The sequence below is a fragment of the Oncorhynchus nerka genome, linkage group LG4 (genome assembly GCF_034236695.1).
Source record: "Oncorhynchus nerka isolate Pitt River linkage group LG4, Oner_Uvic_2.0, whole genome shotgun sequence".
NCBI lineage: Eukaryota > Metazoa > Chordata > Actinopteri > Salmoniformes > Salmonidae > Oncorhynchus > Oncorhynchus nerka.
Genome location: NC_088399.1, coordinates 11,314,123 through 11,339,637, shown reverse-complemented (window position 1 = coordinate 11,339,637; position 25,515 = coordinate 11,314,123). Strand labels below are relative to the sequence as shown.

Sequence of the window (25,515 nt, the reverse complement as noted above, 5' to 3'; positions counted from 1 at the left end):
GAGGGAAGAGATGATAGGATGGAAGAGGAGAGAGTAGCGGGGGAGAGAGAGCGAAGGTTAGGACGGCGCGATACCATCCGAGTAGGGGCAGTGTGGGAGGTGTTGGATGAGAGCGAGAGGGAAAAGGATACAAGGTAGTGGTCGAAGACTTGGAGGGGAGTTGCAATGAGGTTAGTGGAAGAACAGCATCTAGTAAAGATGAGGTCGAGCGTATTGCCTGCCTTGTGAGTAGGGGGAAGGTGAGAGGGAGAGGTCAAAAGAGGAGAGGAGTGGAAAGAAGGAGGCAGAGAGGAATGAGTCAAAGGTAGACGTGGGGAGGTTAAAGTCGCCCAGAACTGTGAGAGGTGAGCCGTCCTCAGGAAAGGAGCTTATCAAGGCATCAAGCTCATTGATGAACTCTCCGAGGGAACCTGGAGGGCGATAAATGATAAGGATGTTAAGCTTGAAAGGGCTGGTAACTGTGACAGCATGGAATTCAAAGGAGGCGATAGACAGATGGGTAAGGGGAGAAAGAGAGAATGACCACTTGGGAGAGATGAGGATCCCGGTGCCACCACCCCGCTGACCAGAAGCTCTCGGGGTGTGCGAGAACACGTGGGCGGACGAAGAGAGAGCAGTAGGAGTAGCGGTGTTATCTGTGGTGATCCATGTTTCCGTCAGTGCCAAGAAGTCGAGGGACTGGAGGGAGGCATAGGCTGAGATGAACTCTGCCTTGTTGGCCGCAGATCGGCAGTTCCAGAGGCTACCGGAGACCTGGAACTCCACGTGGGTCGTGCGCGCTGGGACCACCAGATTAGGGTGGCCGCGGCCACGCGGTGTGGAGCGTTTGTATGGTCTGTGCAGAGAGGAGAGAACAGGGATAGACAGACACATAGTTGACAGGCTACAGAAGAGGCTACGCTAATGCAAAGGAGATTGGAATGACAAGTGGACTACACGTCTCGAATGTTCAGAAAGTTGAGCTTACGTAGCAAGAATCTTATTGACTAAAATGATTAAAAATGATACAGTACTGCTGAAGTAGGCTAGCTGGCAGTGGCTGCGTTGTTGACTTTGTAGGCTAGCTGGCAGTGGCTGCGTTGTTGATTCGGGGGCTAGCTGGCTAGCTAGCAGTGTTGATTACGTTACGTTGCGTTAAAAGAACGACAATAGCTGGCTAGGTAACCTAGAAAATCGCTCTAGACTACACAATTATCTTTGATACAGAGACGGCTATGTAGCTAGCTATGTAGCTAGCTACGATCAAACAAATCAAACCGTTGTACTGTAATGGAATTAAATGAAAATGTGATACTACCTGTGGAGCGAGGCGGAATGCGACCGGGTTGTTAAATTCTAAGGTGCACTTTGATCATCCTGTGAAGTTCATCATCATGTATTTAATCTGTAGCCTAATAAACTGTATGCTTTCCCGAGTCGTAGTGAGAGGAACACACAACTCAAACTTTACATCGATAGGATTGTTATTATATCAATATTTGCGTATAAAGATGTTTCCACGGCTATTTCTGCATGATTAATTTTACGGACACAAAAAGATCCCACCTTCTCTGATTATTTTGTTTTGTCAACATTTGGAAGTTTATCGACATAAGGCCTGTTATGACATTTTTATCAAACATGTACTTTACTTGGATAAAAAGGTTGAGTACAGCAGAAATGTGCTTATTTTAACCCTTTGATTAACAAAACGGGGCGGCAGGGTAGCCTAGTGGTTAAGAGCGTTGGACTAGTAACCAGAAGGTTGCACGTTCAAACCCCCGAGCTGACAAGGTACAAATCTGTCGTTCTGCCCCTGAACAGGCAGTTAACCCACTGTTCCTAGGCCGTCATTGAAAATAAGAATTTGTTCTTAACTGACTTGCCTAGTTAAATAAAGTAATTTGGTTGAGTCTGTGATTAACATAATCAATTTGTTGATCAGATGAAAGTGTAAGTGTTTTCAAATCGAATGTTATTTGTCACATGCGCCGAATACAAGTGTAGATCTTACAGTGAAATACTGACTTACAAACCCTTAAGAAACAATGCAGTTTTAAGAAAAATAAGTGATAAGTAAAAAATAGATAAGTCAAATATAAAATAATGAAAGAGCAGCTGTAAAATAACAGTAGCGAGACTATATACAGGGGGCACCGGTTAGTCGAGGTAATACAGTGGGGCAAAAAAGTATTCTTAAAAACTTAAAAAGATGAGAGGCCTGTAATTTTCATCATAGGTACACTTCAACAATGACAGACAAAATTAGAAAAATAAATCCAGAAAATCACATTTAAATTTATTTGCAAATTAGGGTGTAAAATAAGTATTTGGTCACCTACAAACAAGCAAGATTTCTGGCTCTTACAGACCTGTAACTTCTTCTTTAAGAGGCTCCTCTGTCCTCCACTCGTTACCTGTATTAATGGCACCTGTTTGAACTTGTTATTAGTATAAAAGACACCTGTCCACAACCTCAAACAGTCACACTCCAAACTCCACTATGGTAAAGACCAAAGAGCTGTCAAAGGACACCAGAAACAAAATTGTAGACCTGCACCAGGCTGGGAAGACTGAATCTGCAATAGGTAAGCAGCTTGGTTTGAAGAAATCCACAATTATTAGGAAATGGAAGACATACATGACCACTGATAATCTCCCTCGATCTGGGGCCCCACGCAAGATCTCACCCCGTGGGGTCAAAAGAACGGTGAACGGTGAGCAAAAATCCCAGAACCACAAGGGGGGACCTAGTGAATGACCTGCAGAGAGCTGGGACCAAAGTAACAAAGCCTACCATCAGTAACACACTACGCCGCCAGGGACTCAAATCCTGCAGTGTCAGACGTGTCCCCCTGCTTAAGCCAGTACATGTCCAGGCCCGTCTGAAGTTTGCTAGAGAGCATTTGAATGATCCAGAAGAAGATTGGGAGAATGTCATATGGTCAGAGGGTGGATGGAGTCTTTTAACAATTTTTAGGGCCTTCCTCTGACACCGCCTGGTATAGAGGTCTTGGATGGCTGGAAGCTTGGCCCCAGTGATGTACTGGGCCGTACGCACTACCCTCTGTGCCTTGCGGACAGAGGCCGAGCAGTTGCCTGAAACAGGCAGTGATGCAACCAATGGTGAAGCTGTAGACGATGGTGAAGCTGTAGACATTTTTGAGGATCTGAGGACCCATGCCAAATCTTTTCATTCTCCTGAGGGGAATAGGTGTTGTGCTGCCCTCTTCACGACTGTCTTGGTGTGTTTGGACCATGATAGTTTGTTGGTGATGTAGACACCAAGGAACTTGAAGCTCTCTACCTGCTCCACTGATTCACTACAGCCGCGTCAATGAGAATGGGGACGTGCTCAGTCCTCCTTTTCCTGTAGTCCACAATCATCTCCTTTGTCTTAATCATGTTGAGGGAGAGGTTGTTATTCGGGCACCACACGTCCAACCTAACGTGGTACTATCCATCCTGTTTAATGACAGTGTAAAACTGACTTTAGGTCAGTGACTACTAACATGATACTATCCATCCAGTTAAATGTCAGTGTAAAGCTGACTTCAGATCTATGTCCACTAACAAACTATCCACTCTGTATAGAGTCATTGTAAAATAATCTCACCACCCGTTGACTCCAGATCAGTGTTTGATTTAGCCTCTTTGTCTATTCTCTTTCCGCAGACAGCCCTTCATTGCTGGCATGTATCTGATGATGTCTGTGACCACCGTCATCCTTCCAGGAAATAAAGGTATGTTGTCTGTGTATCTGTCTCTGTGTATCCGTCTGTGTGTCTGTATGAGTTCAGAGAGGCCACTCCACTCACTGTGTGCAGCACAATGCTTGTCCAACCCCCCCCCTCTCCCCATTACGTTGTCAGGACATACATTCAATTTTGGCAGTTGACTACTTCCACCGGAAAACATTTATTTTGTAATTACAAGTCAGTGGGACATGGGAATGAGGGAATTTATCACTTTGAGATAGCTAGCCCCCCGTCTGGGTCATTTGCACAAATGTATTTGTGTTGTCGTTGGTCCAGGAGGCAGTAACAGTAGCTCATTTCTTTTCTATGTGGTAATGGCTTGTAAAGCTTGGGAGCTATTTTGAACCTGTTTTTTGTTTGCTGTTGTTGTTGTCAGTATCATATTTATCCGCAAGACATCAGCAGCAGTTAAGGAAAAATACCAGCGTCTCATGTAGGCTAAGTGATCCACGATGATGTGTTTTCCCTTTTCCTGTTTTGTAAATGGATGTTTGGCTAATGTTTTCTCATTGCATTGGTACCGCAGCACCGAGTCTAGGACCAAAAGGCTCCTTAACAGCTTCTAGCCCCAAGCCTTAAGACTGCTGAACATTTAATCAAATGGCCACCGGACTATTTACATCGACTCCAGCCGACGCTTGGCATTGCGCATGGTGATCTTAGGCTTGTGTGCTGCTGCTCGGGCATGGAAACTCATTTCATGAAGCACTCGACAAACAGTTTTTGTGCTGACGTTGATTCCAGAGGCAGTTTGGAACTCGGTAGTAAGTGTTGCAACCGAGGATAGACAATTTTTACGCGCTACGCACTTCAAGACTGGGCGGTCTCGTTCTGTGAGCTTGTGTGGCCTACCACTTCGTGGCTGAGCCGTTATTGCTCCTAGACGTTTCCACTTCACAATAAGAGCACTTACAGCTGACTGGGGCAGCTCTAGCACGGCAGTAATTTGACGAACTGACTTGTTGGAAAGTTGGCATCCTATTACGGTGCCAGGTTGAAAGTCACTGATCTCTTCAGTAAGGCCATTTTACTACCAGTGTTTGTCTATGGAGATTGCATGGCGGAGTGCTTGATTTTATTCACCTGTCAGCAACGGGTGTGGTTGAAATAGCCATATCCACTCATTTAAAGGGGTGTCCACATACTTTTGTATATATAGTGTATGTGTATTTTCTGTATGCTGATGCAGTTGTTGAATAGAGCATTTCAGATTAGTCATCTGGCCTATTCATCTGTGTGTTTTTGATTCCTTCCACAGTTACAAACGCAGACGTGGCTTGCACTTATAACTCATATCCCATATACCCGTTTGCCTTCAGAACCCACACGCACAAGCTTGGTAAGCAGCAGATTTCATACGTTTCTTATTTTATGAGAAATCGGACTAATTTATTAGCAAATTGTCATGCAAATGCCAGAATTGCTGCATCAAAATCAAGCATTTTTACCTGCATATATCGCGACAACACTGATTCTATGACATACAGTAACATACCGATTTTGTTTAGGTCATTTGTTTACTACTGAAGTAATCTGAATTGATTCCTAATTGGTTTTGCCGTCTCCTATCCCAGGACAAGTTGTCAGTGGTTACAGGATTCGAGACGGGAAGTGGACTCTGATTGGACGACAGACTCCTCAGTTACCACAGGTAGGTGTCTGGCCATGTCACAGTTATCTCTGCTCCCTCCAAAAGTGTTGCACTTGTTCATGTCCCTTCACTGATTTCAAAGGAAATGACTGGTAAAAGTAATATGGTTAAAACTCCCACTAGCACATGCCTTCACCAATCCAATTTTAAGACTTGTGGGCAGTAGTGAACGAGTGCATCAGATATTATTGCAGGGATTTTTCTGTCATTGTGGTCCAAACAGTGTAAAAAAAAAAAGAAAACGCCGGAAAAACGCTTTGTCTAAACGTAAACCAGGTAGAAAAGTTAATGTAACTCTTATCATTTTTTATATTATAATTTTTGAGAACTTACAAACTCCAAAATAAAATCTCGACAGACAGGGAGAATTGAAAATGATCAAAACAATGAATTTAGCAGTATTGAATTTGTTATTATGTTTGGGCAAAAGAACACAGCATTAGTCATGGCAAAATGCATACAATTGCAGTCAATGTTTTTATTTGTTGGCTTTATTGTAGGTTACTTTATTGTAGGTTACTTTTAGATTTGTATAATTTTCATTCATTTTTTTTCTTCTTCTGGTTAGGCTATATTGATCTCTGGCTCACTCTTTAGTAATTTGTGTGGCTACATTTTTTAATCACAGTGCTTAAAGCATCATACAAGCTCAGTAGCCTACATATAGTTCATTTTATTCAAACAGGGTGTATTTATATATGGAAAAACACATGTTTTAATATTTTCGACCAATTGATTGAATAGCCTACTCAAGAGAGAAAAACATAGCTAGACTGTGGTTTTACTATTAAACTCTATGCTGCTATTGTTTTTACTTTTGTAAAAGCAGCTTGTGTTTCTTAAGCAGGCAAAGGGTATGTAACTAGAAGGCTGGTGGTGACTTGTTAGCTACGGGGAAGCAAGAAAGTCGTTTGGAAAACTGACAAAACTGGTGATGAAGGTTGCTGTGGGTGGGTGTGTGTGGGCTTTCCTGACTTGAATTGAAATGCACCCTGTACTTAAAAAAGTGTAGGCCTAACTAACTCTAGTTCTTGATTAGCAGGCTGCTCAGTCGGTCTTCTCTACTCATAGCTTCAGTCTGTGCTAATTAACAGTGGGCTATTGCGTGCAGTCACTTCCCTTCCTCTCTGCCTCCTTCCCTTCCTCTCTGCCTCCTTCCCTTCCTCTTTCCCTCCTTCCCTTCCTCTCTGCCTCCCTCCGTCCTCTCTCTACTTCTCTCCCTCTCTCCCTCCTTCCCTCCCTCTCTCCCTCCTTCCCCTCCTCTCCCTCCTTCCCTTCCTCTCTGCCTCCTTTCCTTCCTCTCTCCCTCCTTCCCTCCGTCCTCTCTCCCTCCTTCCCTCCCTCTCTCCCTCCTTCCCTCTCTCCTTCCCTTCCTCTCTCCATCATTCCTTCCTTTATCCATCCTTACCTTCCTCTCTCCATCCTTCCCTTCCTCTCTATGTGTGTGTGTGTGTGTGTGGGTGTGTGTGTGTGTGTGTGTGTGTGCGTGCGTGCACAGATGTGTGTGTGTGCTCAGGCTGTTCCAGACTGTGTCGCAGGGGGCTGGGACAGCTCAGCGCTGCCTTTAGCGCGTCAGGACATTAGACAGATTAGAAACACAAAGAGGGCTTTTGTCCCGTGCTGCCCGCGCTGTCACTCCAACACTTCATGAGCCAATGACGCTCCAGCCCACTCGACAATGCTAAGGAATCCGCCTGGATTTGGGGGGGCTTAGGCGTTACCGCAATGTATCGATATCTCCCTTTGAAGGTCTTGGGATGCTGCCTGCAATGTTGGTTGTGTAGTGTGTAGCCAAACTGATAATGACTTTATGGATGGCTGTGTAGCCACACCGATAATGACTGGTACCCAGGCTAGGCTAGCTGAGGTTCTGTTAGAGATTAGAAGTGCTGAGCGATTAATGCTTTTTGAGGTCAGTTTCAGTTATTATTTATTTATTTTACATTAAATGCACAATGCATTATGTGGGTTGAATGCTGTAACAACACAGAATAAAACAATGAATAAAAGTCCCATGATGGTAGTGACTGTCCATTACTGCTTATCACTTATTAACCATCATTTATTCACATTACTTTATTAAAATATTTCAGTTGTGTATATTACATTAGTTCTATTTGATGACTTTATTATTTCATTCCAAGTCATCATCTCATCTTTGTAGAGCTGCTGCCTACGCTGTCTGACAAAATTACTATTTGTAGTTCTTCAAAGTTAATAAGGCATACTTTTATGACTGCTGAATACCAACTATCAATCAATTAGATCATGTATCTTCAGGTAGAGATACCTCACGAAGCAACAGCTGCTCTCTATATAACCTCACGATTCTGCGTTCTCTCTCCCGTAGCATATAAACACAGACCGGACAAGTAGATGCACAATGAATTATGGTCATTGTAGTTAATTACCAGGTTTTGTGCGCTAAACTATGTAGAATATTGGCCTGTCGGAAACTACAACTACCTACTACATTGTACAGTTCAGGCTGGATCTGATTTATCTCTAGAGAAACTATGCTATGTATGCATTGAGCTCACAGAAAAAAACCAACTAAATGGAATTCAAATTGGACTATAGATTTGAGGCTCTGTTCAATCAAACCGGCTAACCAGATTTTTGGGAAAAGTCAAACACATTATATATCTTCCCGCCTTGTACTGTCCACTCACTTCACATTTGGGATTCATCGTATTCATGTGTTATCTTGGTTGCTGGTTTTGTTTAAACAGCGGTTTTATTCAAATCTGGTTGCTTGCAGATTGAACAAATGTAGCACCAAAGTTTAGTATAGTACAGTACACGATCGTCTATTGTATTGTCTCTACACACCAGAATTGACCTGTACAGTTGCTGCAATAAGTCAATAAAGCTTCAAAAGGAATTATGTTTAAAATAAATAGTGTAGGTACATGTCTGAGAATAAAACCATTTTTTTCTCTCTCAGGGACCGGTATTTTGACAGGCTTTCTGTTCTGCACTGATTTTTTTGATAATTGTGTATTTTGAATCTATGCCCATACTAACTCCAATCTCAAAACCCTACCTTGTTATTGAGGACCTATCATTTAGTCCAATCTACCATACCCTGTTATTGAGGACCTATCAATTAGTCCAATCTACCATACCCTGTTATTGAGGACCTATCATCTAGTCCAATCTACCATACCCTGTTATTGAGGACCTATCATCTAGTTCAATCTACCATACCCTGTTATTGAGGACCTATCATCTAGTCAAATCTACCATACCCTGTTATTGAGGACCTATCATCTAGTTCAATCTACCATACCCTGTTATTGAGGACCTATCATCTAGTCCAATCTACCCTACCCTGTTATTGAGGACCTATCATCTAGTCCAATCTACCATACCCTGTTATTGAGGACCTATCATCTAGTCCAATCTACCATACCCTGTTATTGAGGACCTATCATCTAGTCCAATCTACCATACCCTGTTATTGAGGACCTATCATTTAGTCCAATCTACCCCACCCTGTTATTGAGGACCTATCATCTAGTCCAATCTACCCTACCCTGTTATTGAGGACCTATCATCTAGTCCAATCTACCCCACCCTGTTATTGAGGACCTATCATCTAGTCCAATCTACCCTACCCTGTTATTGAGGACCTATCATCTAGTCCAATCTACCCCACCCTGTTATTGAGGACCTATCATCTAGTCCAATCTACCCTACCCTGTTATTGAGGACCTATCATCTAGTCCAATCTACCATACCCTGTTATTGAGGACCTATCATATAGTCCAATCTACCATACCCTGTTATTGAGGACCTATCATCTAGTCCAATCTACCATACCTTGTTATTGAGGACCTATCATCTAGTCCAATCCACCCCACCCTGTTATTGAGGACCTATCATCTAGTCCAATCTACCCCACCCTGTTATTGAGGACCATCTAGTCCAATCTACCATACCCTGTTATTGAGGACCTATCATCTAGTCCAATCAACCATACCCTGTTATTTAGGACCTATCATCTAGTCCAATCCACCATACCCTGTTATTGAGGACCTATCATCTAGTCCAATCTACCCTACCCTGTTATTGAGGACCTATCATCTAGTCCAATCTACCCCACCCTGTTATTGAGGACCTATCATCTAGTCCAATCTACCCTACCCTGTTATTGAGGACCTATCATCTAGTCCAATCTACCATACCCTGTTATTGAGGACCTATCATATAGTCCAATCTACCATACCCTGTTATTGAGGACCTATCATCTAGTCCAATCTACCCTACCCTGTTATTGAGGACCTATCATCTAGTCCAATCTACCATACCCTGTTATTGAGGACCTATCATATAGTCCAATCTACCATACCCTGTTATTGAGGACCTATCATCTAGTCCAATCTACCATACCTTGTTATTGAGGACCTATCATCTAGTCCAATCCACCCCACCCTGTTATTGAGGACCTATCATCTAGTCCAATCTACCCCACCCTGTTATTGAGGACCATCTAGTCCAATCTACCATACCCTGTTATTGAGGACCTATCATCTAGTCCAATCAACCATACCCTGTTATTTAGGACCTATCATCTAGTCCAATCCACCATACCCTGTTATTGAGGACCTATCATCTAGTCCAATCTACCCTACCCTGTTATTGAGGACCTATCATCTAGTCCAATCTACCCCACCCTGTTATTGAGGACCTATCATCTAGTCCAATCTACCCTACCCTGTTATTGAGGACCTATCATCTAGTCCAATCTACCATACCCTGTTATTGAGGACCTATCATATAGTCCAATCTACCATACCCTGTTATTGAGGACCTATCATCTAGTCCAATCTACCATACCTTGTTATTGAGGACCTATCATCTAGTCCAATCTACCATACCCTGTTATTGAGGACCATCAATGTCCAATCTACCATACCCTGTTATTGAGGACCTATCATCTAGTCCAATCTACCATAACCTCTTATTGAGGACCTATAATCTAGTCTAATCTACCATACCCTGTTATTGAGGACCATCTAGTCCAGTGGTTCCCTAAACTTTGTAGTCCCGTACCCCTTCAATCATTCAACCTCCAGCTGTACCCCCTCTAGCACCAGGGTCAGCGCACTCTCAAATGTTGTTTTTTTGCTATCATTGTAAGCCTGCCACACACACACACACACACACTATACATCACATTTATTAAACATAAGAATGAGTGTGAGTTTTGGTCACAACCCGGCTCGTGGGAAGTGACAAATAGCTCTTATAGGACCAGGGCACAAATAATAATATAATAATAATCAATAGTGTTTGATCTTTAGTTAGATATCTTACATATAAAACTTTATTTGTTCATCGACAATTGTGAATAACTCCCCACAGGTTAATGAGAAGGGTGTGCTTGAAAGGATGCACATAACTCTGTAATGTTCGGTTGTATTGGAGAGCGTGTCAGTGTTAAATCATTTTCCACACAGTCTGTGCTTGTATTTAGTTTTCATGCTAGTGACCGCCGAGAATCCACTCTAACGTAGGTATGTGGTTGCAAAGGGCATCATGAGCAGCAGCTACCAACATGAGCAGCAGCTACCAACATGAGCAGCAGCTACGTTTGGCTACTTACGGACCGTTAGTGGAATTCCCGCGAGAGAGTAACGGTTAATGTGATTGGACGTTAATTATTTGACTAGGCTACCTGTATTTGACATTGTGTTGTTATTTCGCTGAACACAAGATGGTTTCATTTTATTTTTGCCAGTGACATGAGATGAGGCTACTCAGGCGAGGGGGAAAAATACCTCACCCAAATGTATAGCCCCGTTGGAAAATATAAATGGACAGTTTGAAAATGTGAAGAGAGAAAAAAAAAAAGTAACAAATAAATATAAATATGTATTATTAAAAAAATGTAAACTACATATTTATTTGGCGTATCCCCGACGGCATTGTGTTTGGGAATACCTGATCCAGTCCAATCTACCCCACCCTGTTATTGAGGAGAGAACATCTAGTCCAATCTACTCCACCCTGTTATTGAGGACCTATCATCTAGTCCAATCTACCCCACCCTGTTATTGAGGAGCGACCATCTAGTCCAATCTACCCCACCCTGTTATTGAGGAGAGGCCATCTAGTCCAATCTACCCCACCCTTTTATTGAGGAGAGAACATCTAGTCCAATCTACCCCACCCTGTTATTGAGGAGCGACCATCTAGTCCAATCTACCCCACCCTGTTATTGAGGAGCGACCATCTAGTCCAATCTACCCCACCCTGTTATTGAGGACCTATCATCTAGTCCAATCTACCCCACCCTTTTATTGAGGAGAGAACATCTAGTCCAATCTACCCTGTTATTGAGGAGAGGCCATCTAGTCCAATCTACCCCACCCTGTTATTGAGGAGAGGCCATCTTGTCCAATCTACCCCACCCTGTTATTGAGGAGAGGCCATCTAGTCCAATCTACCCCACCCTTTTATTGAGGAGAGGCCATCTAGTCCAATCTACCCCACCCTGTTATTGAGGAGCGACCATCTAGTCCAATCTACCCCACCCTGTTATTGAGGACAGGCCATCTAGTCCAATCTACCCCACCCTGTTATCGAGGAGCAACCATCTAGTCCAATCTACCCCACCCTGTTATCGAGGAGCGACCATCTAGTCCAATCTACCCCACCCTTTTATTGAGTAGCGACCATCTAGTCCAATCTACCCCACCCTGTTATCGAGGAGAGAACATCTAGTCCAATCTACCCCACCCTGTTATCGAGGAGCGACTCATGGAAAAGGATACAGAAAATTGGAGATAAGGGGGTGTGTGAGATTAAGGATGGGTCCCAAATGGCACCATATTCTATACACAGTGCACTAAGTAGTGCACTTTATAGGAATAGGGTGCCATTTGGGACACAGCCTAAAAATAGCTATTTTCCACATCTATGCCCCGGAGCTGGCCTTCCCACTTTAACAATGACAGTGTCCCTGCTCCAGTCTTATCCTCCATGTCAGGCTTATGCATCCTAATGACCATGCCCCCCCACATGCTCCCAGTGCCCTTTAGTCCAAGTGTTTTTATCTCACTGTGTCATCTCACAGCTCCTGACACGAAGCTGTCACAGAGAGTCGAGACTTTCAAAATGCCACTTAAGGAAGGACACGAAGAAAACGACAAAAGCATGGCCAAGTGCGTGTCCGATTGGCCGCCGTTCCTCTCCTCATTCACCCAGTAGAGCTGTCCAGTTTTGAGCCAACTGGAGGGTTGCTACTATCTGGTTAAATTGAAAAGTCGGAAGCCCCGCCTAGTTCTAAAAGTCTTTTAAAATCAGATTTTAAACATAACTCTAAGCTTAACCCCTCTGCTAACATTATCCTGACCTTAAATTAAGATTTTGAAAAAGCACTGTTTTGTTTTCATACCTTTTTTTATGAGCCTATTTTGACGTTGCAGCTTGGCCAGTAGTGGTAACCCAACTGGAGACCTGTAACCTTGTTGTGTATGGATTATAAGATATTTGGGAGAGTAATGGAGTGCAGTTTACATGTCACACACCAAGCTGTCAGTAGGTTATTGGGGAGCAATGTGAGAACTAGTATTCTAGTGTGTTCCTACAGTGGAATGCAGGGGGGGGGGAGATAAGCAAAGAGCGCATTTAGATAACCATGGCTGAACATCGTTGTCGTGTAATAGTCACTCTTAATGACTCCCATATCTCTGAAGCTGTGAATATATTAGTTCTGAATAATAATGGTGGGTTTTGTTGTTCGTGTCGAGTTGGTTTCTAACCTCCGGCTTCAATTTGATATTGTTTAAATCCTTGAATAGACTGTGTTTCAAGCAGCACTCCCACTGTTATTTTCCAAACAGGAGGCATGCAGCACATTGCTTAACCCCAAAGTATTTATAGCTTTGGAGATGTATCAGTATATCTCTTATTGCTCTGGCTCCATTGGTTCGTGTTGTATCCCAGTAACTGGAGATGCTTTTTTGTATCTATTTTAGTAGGGTGTTTGTACAGTTACAGTCAAACGTTCAACGGTCATTCAACTTTTTTCTCTACATTGTAGAATAATAGTGAAGACATCAACTATTAATTAACAAATATGGAATCATGTAGTAACCAAAAAAAGTGTTAAACAAATGAAAATATAGTTTATATTTTAGATTCTTTAAAGTAGTCACCCTTTGCCTTGATTGACGGCTTTGCACACTCTTGGCATTCTCTCAACCAGCTTCTTGAGGATCATTTTCCAACACTCTTGAAGGAGTTCCCACATATGCTGAGTACTTGTTGGCTGCTTTTCCTTCACGCTTTGGTCCAACTCATCCCAAACCATCTCAATTCGGTTGAGGTCGGGTGATTGTGGAGGCCAGATCATCTGATGCAGCGCTCCATCACTCTCCTTCTTGGTAAAATCGTCCTTACACAGCCTGGAGGTGTGTTGGGTCCTTGTCCTGTTGAAAAACATATTTTTGTCCCACTAAGCGCAAACCAGATGGGATGGCGTATCGCAGCAGAATGCTGTGGTTGCCATGCTGGTTAAATATATCACTGACAGTGTCACCAGCAAAGCACCCCCACACCACCTCCTCCATGCTTCACGGTGGGAGCCACACATTCAGAGATCATCCGTTCATCTACTCTGCGTCTCACAAAGACACAGCGGTTGGAACCAAAAATCTCAAATTTGGACTCATCAGCCCAAAGGACAGATTTCCACCGATCTAATGTTCATTGCTCATGTTTCTTGGCCCAAGCAACTCTCTTCTTATTATTTGTGTCCTTTAGTAGTGGTTTCTTTGCAGCAATTTGACTATGAAGGCCAGATTCACACAGTCTACTCCGAACAGTTGATGTCGAGATGTGTCTATAACTTGAACTCTGTGAAGCATTTATTTGGGCTGCAATCTGAGGTACTGGTAACTCTAATGAACTTGTCCTCTGCACCAGAGGTAACTCTGGGTCTTCCTTTCCTATGGCGGTCCATATGAGAGCCAGTTTCACCATAGAGCTTGATGGTTTTTGAGACTGCACCGTTTGGACCTTTTTCTTTGCTTATTTGAGCTATTCTTGCCATAATATGGACTTAGCCCTATTTGGTAAAAGACCATCTTCTGTATACCCTCCCTACCTTGTCACAACACAACTGATTGGCTCAAATGCATTTAAGAAGGAAAGAAATTTAACAAATAAACTTTTAACAAGTCACACCTGTTAATTGAAATGCATTCCAGGTGACTACCTCATGTAGCTGGTTAATAGCTGGTTAGAATGCCAAGAGTGTGCAAAGCTGTTATCAAGGCAAAGGGTGGCTCCTTTGAAGAATCTCAAATATAAAATATATTTTGATTTGTTTGACACTTTTTTGGTTACTACATGATTCCATTTGTGTTATTTCACAGTTTTGTTGTCTTCACTATTATTCTACAATGTAGAAAATTGTAAACAAAGAAAACATCTTGGTGACTGGTACAGTTGAAGTCGGAAGTTTACATACACTTAGGTTGGAGTCATTAAAACTTAGTTTTCAACCACTCTACAAATTTCTTGTTAACAAACTATAGTTTTGGCAAGTCAGTTAGGACGTCTACTTTGTGCATGACACAAGCCATTTTTCCAGCAATTGTTTACAGACAGATTATTTTACTTATAATTCACTGTATCACAATTCCGTCAGAAGTTTACATACACTAAGACAGCTTGGAAAATTCCAGAAAATGATGTCATGGCTTTAGAAGCTTCTGATAGGCTAATTGACATAATTTGAGTCAATTGGAGGTGTACCTGTGGATGTATTTCAAGGCCTACCTTCAAACTCAGTGCCTCTTTGCTGGACATCATGGGAAAATCAAAATAAATCAGCCTAGACCTCAGAATTTTTTTTGTAGATCTCCACAAGTCTGGTTCATCCTTTGGAACAATTTCTAAATGCCTGAAGCTACCACGTTCATCTGTACAAACAATAGTACCCAAGTATAAACACCATGGGATCACGCAGCCATCATACCTCTCAGGAAGGAGACCACCATGCAATGAAGAAGCCACTGCTTCTTCGGCTTGCAAGCCAAAGAACACCATCCCAACCGTGAAGCACGGGGGTGGCAGCATCATGTTGTGAGGGTGCTGTGCTGCAGGAGGGGCTGGTGCACTTCACAAAATAGATGGCATCATGAGGGAGGAAAATTATGTGGATATATTGAAGCAACAGTCAGGAAGTTTAAGCTTGGTCGCAAATGGGTCTTCCAAATGGACAAGGACCCCAAGCATACTTCCAAAGTTGTGGCAAAATGGCTTAAGGACAACAAAGTCAAGGTATTGGAGTGGCCATTACAAAGCCCTGACCTCAATCCTATAGAAAATTTGTGGGCAGAACTGAAAAGGCGTGTGCAAGCAAGGAGGCCTACAAACCTGACTCAGTTACACCAGCTTTCTCACGAGGAATGGGCCAAAATTCATCCAACTTATCGTGAGAAGCTTGTGGAAGGCTACCAGAAACGTTTGACCCAAGTTAAACAATTTAAAGGCAATGCTACCCAATACTTACTGACTGTATGTCAAATCAAATTTCAAATCAAATTTATTTATATAGCCCTTCGTACATCAGCTGATATCTCAAAGTGCTGTACAGAAACCCAGCCTAAAACCCCAAACAGCAAGCAATGCAGGTGTAGAAGCACTTCTGACCCACTGGGAATGTGATGAAAGAAATAAAAGCTGAAATAAATAATTCCCTCTACTATTATTCTGACATTTCACATTCTTAAAATAAAGTGGTGATCCTAACTGACCTAGGACAGGGAATTTTTACTAAGATTAAATGTCAGGAATTGTGAAAAACTTGAGTTTAAATATATTTGGCTAAGGTGTATGTAAACTTCCCGACTTCAACTGTGTATAACTTATAGGATTTAACGTTTGGCCAATGAGACCATGTCCAAGTTCTAAAGTTCTCAGGTAGAATGCCCTATCTTTATTTCATCACACTCACAATCGTAAGCTATTTTCTGTAATTAGCTCGCCATTAACTTGTAAAGAAGTATCTTGTTTTGAGTTTATTTTCCTATTATAATTAATGCAAATTAGCTGAAGACGTTTGTCAGCTATATGATGTGGTCATTATTTGAACTGGCTAGCCTGCTAACTTATCATTAACTAGCTAACAAGCTAGATACAAACCAAAACATGGTTTAGAAAGTTGCTTTTAGTTGCCTGGTTTGCTAGATTGACATATAGTAAATTCATTTTTAAACGGATGGGTTTATTGGTGTTAAAATACACCAGTTATGCTATTTTGGACGACCAGGCTGCAGATGTCATGCACCCTGTCATTTTTGTTTTTAAGACTTTTTCATAACGACAATTTTGATGTCGGATGACAATAAAATGTTCATGATGTCATCAGTAAGACAACTGTCTCCAGACATGTCAATAGACGTAGTATAAACCAGACTTCAGTCGGTTGTTTACTACACTACTCCCTCTGTTTAGCACATGGCCTCACAATTGAATCCTTAAAGAGATGGCTGTGGCTAAGGCTTAAGAGGGTGTGAACTTTTGCTGAATGGGTGTAGACAAAGAGGAGCTCTCCAGTAGGTATACCAAAACCATTTTCTTAAAAGTGGGGTTACTGGCCGGAGATTTTAATTGTACCCTTTCATAAATTCAGCCACGTGTACAATCGGACCCACAGCACTTTCAGATCACGCCTTTGTCCACCTCCGCTTTGACCTCTACAAAAACATCCCGAGGTCAAAGAGCTGGAAATTCAACACCTCCATGTTATTCCATACATTGGTAACTACATGGATAGACAACTACACACACGACAACAAAGATTCTCCTGTTTCTCCGGCCACAATATGGGACGCTGCTAAAGCCACACTAAGAGGTCATCTAATTGCATATGTTTCCTCTAAGAAAAAAGCAATGGAAGCTCACAGGCTAGATCTCGAGGGGGAGCTTGAATGCTGTGAAAAAATACATAAACAATCCCCAGACAGCACCTCCTGGAGTCAACCTAAAGCAGCCAAAGCCAAACTGAATTTGGACTATACTCGGGAGAGTTTTCTTCACTAAACAGAAATACCATGAGTATAGCAATAGGCCCAGTAGATTGCTTTATTTGACTACCAATTAAAAAAGGAGCAGTCAGAGCGTACAATCACGGCTATCCAAACAGCAGAGGACAAGGTCACATATGACCCCAAAAAAGATCAACTTAACTTTTCATGATTTTTACTGCAAACTATATACCTCTGAGAGAAAACACACGGAGGCAGAACTCCACTCTTTCCTAGAGAGAATCTCGCTACCTAAACTATCAGAGACCGACCAAGAAGATCTCAACTCCCCCTTCACTCCTGAGGAGATCCTGGAGGCAATTACCTCCATGCCACCTAATAAGTCCCCAAGCCCAGATGGATTCCCCAGAGAGTTCTACAAAGCTTTTTGGTCCCAGCTCAGCCCTATCTTCATGCCAATGCTGGAGGATTTTTGCAAAAACTGAGTTCTCCCAGACTCAATGCACACAGCTTGCATTACAGTGTTGCTCAAAAAAGACAAGGACCCTCTATCCTGCTCGTCCTTCCGGCCCATAAGCTTGTTGGTTTTCGACTACAAAATAATTACCAAATTGCTCGCCAAAAGACTAAACACTCTTCTTCCCAAAATAATAAAAGCGGACCAAACTGGATTTATTAGAGACAGATACTCTTCTGATAATATTCGCTGTCTTTTTAATTGTATTGATCAAGTAAACGCACAGAAGACCCCTGTCCTGCTGGCTTCACTGGATGCTGAGAAGGAATTTGACAGGATGGAGTGGAGCTTTCTGTTTTCAGTCTTAGAAAAGTTCAATGTGGGTCCAAATTTTATTAAATGGATCAAATCACTATACTCTCATCCAAATGCCATGGTGACTACTAACGGACTGAACTCTGGCAGATTCCCTCTGGAACGGGGCACAAGACAAGGGTGCTCGCTGTCCCCCCTGCTCTACTTATTGGGGGCGGAGCCTCTGGCAGAGTTGATAAGGAGCAAACCATTTATTATGGGTGTCTCTGCAGGCGGCCTGCAGCACAAGATTTCGCTTTATGCTGATGATGTCTTGCTCTGTATATCCAACCCTGAGAAATCCCTCCTTCCCATTTTATACACAATTGCTCAGTATGGCAAGTTTTCAGGTTATAAGATCAATTTTAACAAATCCACTGTCTGCCCTCTCAATATTACACTCACCAGCTCTATGAAGACGCTATGTCCTTTCCAATGGAAGACACAGGGGTTTCAATACCTTGGCATCTTCATAACACCAGATGTGAATAGCTTTTTCAAGGAAAATGATCTCCCACTCCTGGATCGAATCTAGAATGATCTCCAAACCTGGATCTCCCTCCCAATTAGCTTAGTAGGAAGAATTAATGTCATGCGTATGAACATCCTCCCTAGACTGAACTATTTATTTCAGATGCTCCCATGCCATCTCCCAGTTTCCTTTTTCAAAACAACTAACCATAGCATCACCAAATTTATATGGGGCAATAAAAAACCTAGGATCAAGTTCTCCACTCTATCGAAACCTGAATCTAAGGGTGGTCTTCCCCTTCCCTCCCTTCAATTGTACTACTGGTCTGCCCAAATTCGCAACATGCTAACATGGATCACAAACAGACAAGAGTCCATGTGGATTCAGATAGAAGCCCAATCCTGTGGTTCATTGCCCCTAAGCTCAATTATATTCATTAATAACTTTAGTGAAGTGGGCAACAGTGGGCAACAACAAAACCTTTGTGATTTACAGCACCCTAGTAGCATGGAGGGACTGTAAGAAATACCTGGGCATTTCCTCCCATATATGTTCTCACTCGCCTATAGTAGGCAACCCAGACTTGCCAAAAGCCCGGAGGGATGCCAACTTTAATCTTTGGCATACTCTAGGAATCAGGACCTTTTCAGACCTATTTCATCAGAAAACCACTACACTGAAATCCTTTCAAGAGCTCTGCAGTGAATTCAATGTGCCAAGATCCCATTAAAAAAAAAAATCTTCCAAGACTTCCAAGAGGAGGTTTAGAACTCAGTTGAATGAAGTTGAAACCGTTCTTGTCACAGCACAATCCATTAAAGGCAAAATATCTTATCTATAGACTCCTTTCTGAGAAAGGAGGCTCCTCCTTTGAAAATAATCTGGGAAAAGGACCTAGGTCTGACTATCAGTGATGAGTTATGGGCGGATGTTTGCGACAGGGTATACTGCTCCTCTACTAATGTAAAAATGAAAGAATCTAATTACAATTTTTCTACAAATTTTATTACACTTCTTTGAGACTCCATAGAATGAAAACAGACATGTCTCCTAACTGTACCTCTATACATACTGCTGCACAGAAAATACTAGATTATTATATATATATATTTTTTCCCCCTTTATTTAACCAGGCAAGTCGGTTAAGAACAAATTCTTATTTTCAATGACGGCCTAGGAACAGTGGGTTAACTGCCTGTTCAGGGGCAGGACGACAGATTTGTACCTTGTCAGCTCGGGGGTTTGAACTTGCAACCTTCCGGTTACTAGTCCAACGCTCTAACCACTAGGCTACCCTGCCGCCCCAATATTACCCCGTGTATCTATCTTCTTAATGCCCAGCAGGACTTTGTTCTTGATTCTGACAGAGAAAATGTGCTTGTGACTTACATACTTTGCTAAGAAATGTATTATTCTATTGTGGGCCTCTAATACCTCTCCTACATTTAAAATGTGGATTGACCAGATTGTTGACTTTCTCCCTCTTGAAAAGCTCACTTATGACCTCCACAAGAGACAGCCCAAGTTTGGTAGACTCTGGTCTCCACTACTCAACTATATTTCAAATTGGACAGAGTGAATGGGGAGATTAGGGAAATGAGCAGATACATTGTGTAAGATGCTGTAAATCTAAAAACTAATTATTTGCTTGTCGTCTCAGCGAAGGCTAGAAATATGTATATGTGTGTGTGTGTGTATATATATATATATATATATATATATATATATATATATATAATAATAATTGTATATTTTTTTTTGTAAAAAAAATACAAATATTTTTTAAGTCTATCACATATGTGGAATGTGTTGTGTTGGTTGATTTGGAAAACTTAATAAAACCTTAAATTGAAAAAATAAATAAAAGTGGGGTTACAAGTTTACTAACTTTCAAAGCAGAATTACTTTCCCGTTGTTGCTCAACTGTAGTGTGTCATATACCATTTTCTAGCTCTTGAGTCTCTACTTTTATCCAATGTAAAAAAAACTATTTTTAATGTTGCTACATAAAATCGAGCCGATCAGTCACATAGTCACAGAGCTTTTCTGTAATTTCTCTTCATGTCACAGTGACTCCAGTGCTTTTAGCGATGCACCTGGTAATCACAACACTGTTAAAGAAATTAGGTTTGCAGCGTCCTGTTGATTTGTTGTCTAACCCATATTTATACACCATAGGCATTCTATCCTGCCACCAAGGGAATCAACGTGAAGTACGGAGACACACTTGCTGCTCGATGTGTCTTCACCGGGGAAGGAAGGACCACCAAAACATATATTGGGTGAATTCCCTTGCGCCCCTTCTTGATTTAACAGCTTTGTTTTTATCAACAATGTTTCTCTTACCTGTAATTAAAGTACCTCCCACTCAGATGCTGTAGCTCCTAAGTAATTTAACGACACCCATTTTTCTGATTCCCCCCCTGTAGAGTAAATGGTTTGTTGTTAGAGGAGTATCACGGTACTGTATAGGCTGCATGGGAGCGAGCTGCCTGAGTGGCCTTGTTTGCCCGCCTCAAAGCCGTCTCCTTGAATCTGCCACCGTCGTGTTTGCATGGTGTTTGGTTCTGGGCTATACATCACTGGACTGTGTGACAGGCAGCTGGGACTTTCTGCCTGCTTCCCACTGAGCCAGTGCTCTATCCTTTATCTATCTATCTATCTATCTATCTATCTATCTATCTATCTATCTATCTATCTCTATCCCCTCTCCTCTACTCCTATATCTTCTCCTCCGTCTCCTCTCCCTGGTCGCTGGCTGCCTGATGTACCATGTACGTTTGTCAGGGGCTGGGGGAGCATGTGTGCTCTTGAGGAGGGAAGAAGCGTCAAGCACAGAGAGACTGCCTGTTCCCACATGTCTCCTGGGAACCTGCATTTTTCATGATTTCCTGTTTGAGTGATCCCTCTTATGTGTGAGTGTGTGTGTGTGTTGACTGTCTGTGTGCGGTTACGTGTCTGCTGCGTCATTACTGTTGCCATGGCGAGGGAGAGAGAGCGGGAGTGTGCGACGGCAGCAGTGGCGGAGTGTGCATTGACGTATCTCTCAGGAAGCCTCTCGCCCCCGTGCGCCCCATCCCCCTCCTCGGACAGAGACATGATTAAAATGGCTTCCAAGAGGGAAAAAAACTAAAGAAGAGATGTGCCTTGTAAAGCTGATTGTTTTAGCTCACTAATTAAAATGAGAAATTAAAATAAATTACTGCCAGGCTGAGAGCGTCTATGCAGAGTGGTTGTGGCCTTATGGGGGGATTGAATCAAGCAGGTGTGTTTTGTTTTCAGTGTGTGTTCCCCCCTCTCCACGTTGACTTCTGTCAACCTCAGTCATGTGAACCTCTGAGCCTTGGTGATTGTTGACGAGGAGGCACAACATCACAACAAACATTCCCACTGTATGATATGTAGTATTTTATGTACTGGGGGAAAAAATGGCTCCTGACTCCGCCACCATTTTGTCTCGTTGACACTCCCTTCTTCCGCAGAGGTACCTCTGATGACGAGATGTGCAACTTCTACATGATGTACTACATGGAGAGCAGACACGCAGCACCCTTCCAGGAGTGCATGGAGGACGGCTCCAAGGAGCTGTTCCAGAACATTCCACCCGAGGCCAACGTGCCCATCACGGTTCCTCCAGAGATGATGATGCACAACATGATGCACTCTGCTGGAGCCCCATCTACCCCAGGTAGTCAAACCTTATATCTCGTCAAATACAGGAATATGGCTCCTCAACAGGTTAAATGTTGATTTTACTGGTGGAAACGTTGGCTATTTTATCAGTAAACCCCAATAGTATTGTATATAAGCTGAGATATAAATCCAATAGTATTGTATATAAGCTGAGATATAAATCCAATAGTATTGTATATAAGCTGAGATATAAATCCAATAGTATTATATATAAGCTGAGATATAAATCCCAGCAGTATTGTGTATAAACTGAGATAGAAATTCAATAGTATTGTATATAAACTGAGATATAAATTCCAATAGAATTGTATATAAACTGAGATATCTTTGTTTGGGTCAGACTCTGTCCTTTTAAGGAGTCTTTAAAGCTACAGTCTGGAATTTGTTTTTCAGCCAAAAATGCAGCCCTGCCACTTGTTTGGGTAAAATATTATGACTCGATACGACCATTGAACAGATTTAGCAGAAACCAGGTTGTACTTATAAAATATCTCTCCATTGTGGCTCTAGTTGCATTTTGAGAGGAGACTTAACTGTGCTTCCTCCCTCAAAGAGCATCAAGATGACATGGCGCTGCTGCAACCCAAGCGTGAGGAGGAGGAAGTTCTGGATCAGGGTGAGTTAGCATGGAGAATAAGAAATCATTTACTGCATAATGAGACAAATGGCACCCTATTCCCATTATAGTGCTCTACTTTCGACCAGGGCTGTAGTGACAAGTGGTGCAATATAAAGGGAATAGTGTTCCATTTGGGCCAGTATTTTCTAGATGACCTCTCTTAGAGCTGACACATAACACAGCAAAGCACTCTCTTCTAGGACGGTTTCTACAGCAATACCATAGCTTTCTACAGCAATACCATAGCTTTCTACAGCAATACCATAGCTTTCTACAGCAATACCATAGCTTTCTACAGCAATAGCATAGTTTTCTACAGCAATACCCCCGTTTTCTACAGCAATACCATAGTTTTCTACAGTAATAGCGCCGCTTTCTACAGCAATACCGCCGCTTTCTACAGCAATACCATAGTTTTCTACAGCAATAACATAGTTTTCTACAGCAATACCACTGTTTTCTACAGTAAATCCGCCGCTTTCTACAGCAATAGCATAGTTTTCTACAGCAATACCACTGTTTTCTACAGTAATACCGCCGCTTTCTACAGCAATACCACTGTTTTCTACAGTAATACCGCCGCTTTCTACAGTAATACCGCCGCTTTCTACAGCAATACCACTGTTTTCTACAGTAATACCGCCGCTTTCTACAGCAATACCGCCGCTTTCTACAGCAATAGCATAGTTTTCTACAGCAATACCACGGTTTTCTACAGAATACCACCGTTTTCTACAGTAATACCGCCGCTTTCTACAGTAATAGCATAGTTTTCTACAGCAACACCGCCGCTTTCTACAGCAATACCATAGTTTTCTACAGCAATACCATAGTTTTCTACAGCAATACCATAGTTTTCTACAGCAATACCACGGTTTTCTACAGCAATACCACGGTTTTCTACAGTAATACCGCAGCTTTCTACAGCAACACCGCCGTTTTCTACAGCAATAGTATGGTTTTCTACAGCACAACAACTATTTATGCTGTATTTTCTCTCTGTTTGTACTGCAAAAAGTAGAACCAACACCAAAATTATATAATTTCCTATTATTTTTGTGTTTTCATATTCCATTGGTCAGTGCAACTTTCAACCAATCACATGTTTTTATTTGCATATTCTTTGTGATTGTTCCCTGAGACCATTTTGAAATGTTTCAAAGCTTCATTCCTTCTTATTTCTATAAAAAAACTGAAGAAGGCCAAAAGCCGAAACGCCTTGGTTCTATGTTTTTTTGCAATAAAGAAGATTTTTTTCCATTTTATTCCATTTGTCGTCCAAGTGTTAATGAATCTCCTCTCTACCTCGGTTTGCTCATCAATTCATGCACCTTGGTTTTAAAGTGAGGTAGTGGCAGTGATCCTTTCAATTTCTGTTTGTATTGAAAGAAAGACTTAATTCGGTCCTAATATGTCTCTGGAAGTCCTAATCCGTCTGTGGTAGAGTGATGACGATGAGGGAAAGGATACCAATGCAATGACATGAGGAATTGTTACTGCGAAGAGACCCGTGTGACAATGTGAGGGGGGTGTCTATGCAAAAGAATCAGTCGGGGAAAGCAAAAAATTGTTAAGCTCTCAGAGACCGTGCTGTATAATAAGTCTGGTTCCAGGGCATTATCATTCCAAAAGCATTAGCTCTCTGCTGTCCTGTAGATCTAGGAGATGAGTCAGAGTTCTCCTGTTCTCTCCCTAACCACTGTATCTTTGTGTGCCAGTAGGTGTGAGAATGTTGAAGGTAGCTATGAGCGCACTATACCCGACGACGACAGGGGATTGGCTCATCCAAGCCCCCCGTTGCCATGGAAATGCTAAGCTCATCTCACACCTTGTTCAAGGCTTTTAGAAGCGGTGGCTCGCTCACTCCCTTTGAATCCATTGTTCTATCTCCTCTCTCCCGGCTCCTAAAGCAACAACACAGGGGAATATTTAAACACAGCAGATTTGCATAAATCTAGATTGTGTTCGATGTGGCCATTTTGATCACGGTGTTTGGTTTGCGCGTTCACACGTGTCGCTGTTAACCTTTCCGAGAGAGAAAGGTGAGGAACGGCTGGAGTAAAGAAGACAATACGTGTCATAACCTGTCTGTAGAGTAGGTGGATGAGGGGGAGATGAGGAGAGGGGAGGGGAAATGAGGGGAGATGAGAAGATGGAGGAATAGGGGAGGGAAGGGGAGATGAGGAGAGGGGTAATGAGAAGATGAGAAAATGGAGTGAGGGAGGCAGGCAGGGGAGATAAGAAGATGGTAGGGGAGAAGAGGAGATGGGAGAGGAGATGAGAAGATGGGCGGGAAGATGAGAAGAGGGGAGGGAGATGAGAAGAGGGGAGGGGAGATGAGGGGGGAGGAGGAGAGGGGAGATGAGAAGAGGGGAGATGAGAAGAGGGGAGATGAGAAGGGGAGATGAGAAGAGGGGAGATGAGAAGAGGGGAGGGGAGAAGAGGGGGGAGGGGGGGAGATGAGAAGAGGGGAGGGGAGATGAGAAGAGGGGAGGGGAGATGAGAAGAGGGGAGGAGAGATGGG

General features: G+C 42.5%; 1 protein-coding gene across 5 annotated transcripts in view; it reads left to right on the top strand.

Annotated features, from left to right (window-relative positions):
* Positions 1-25,515, top strand: part of pam (peptidylglycine alpha-amidating monooxygenase) — a 156,399-nt gene that overhangs the window by 67,670 nt on the left and 63,214 nt on the right. For all 5 annotated transcript variants that reach the window (XM_065017215.1, XM_029646556.2, XM_029646549.2 and 2 more), the window contains exons 10-15: positions 3,655-3,722; positions 4,996-5,076; positions 5,312-5,388; positions 20,858-20,961; positions 22,162-22,367; positions 22,926-22,988. In XM_065017215.1, coding sequence (XP_064873287.1) covers positions 3,655-3,722; positions 4,996-5,076; positions 5,312-5,388; positions 20,858-20,961; positions 22,162-22,367; positions 22,926-22,988 — 599 coding nt within the window. The remainder of the gene's footprint in view (positions 1-3,654; positions 3,723-4,995; positions 5,077-5,311; positions 5,389-20,857; positions 20,962-22,161; positions 22,368-22,925; positions 22,989-25,515) is intronic.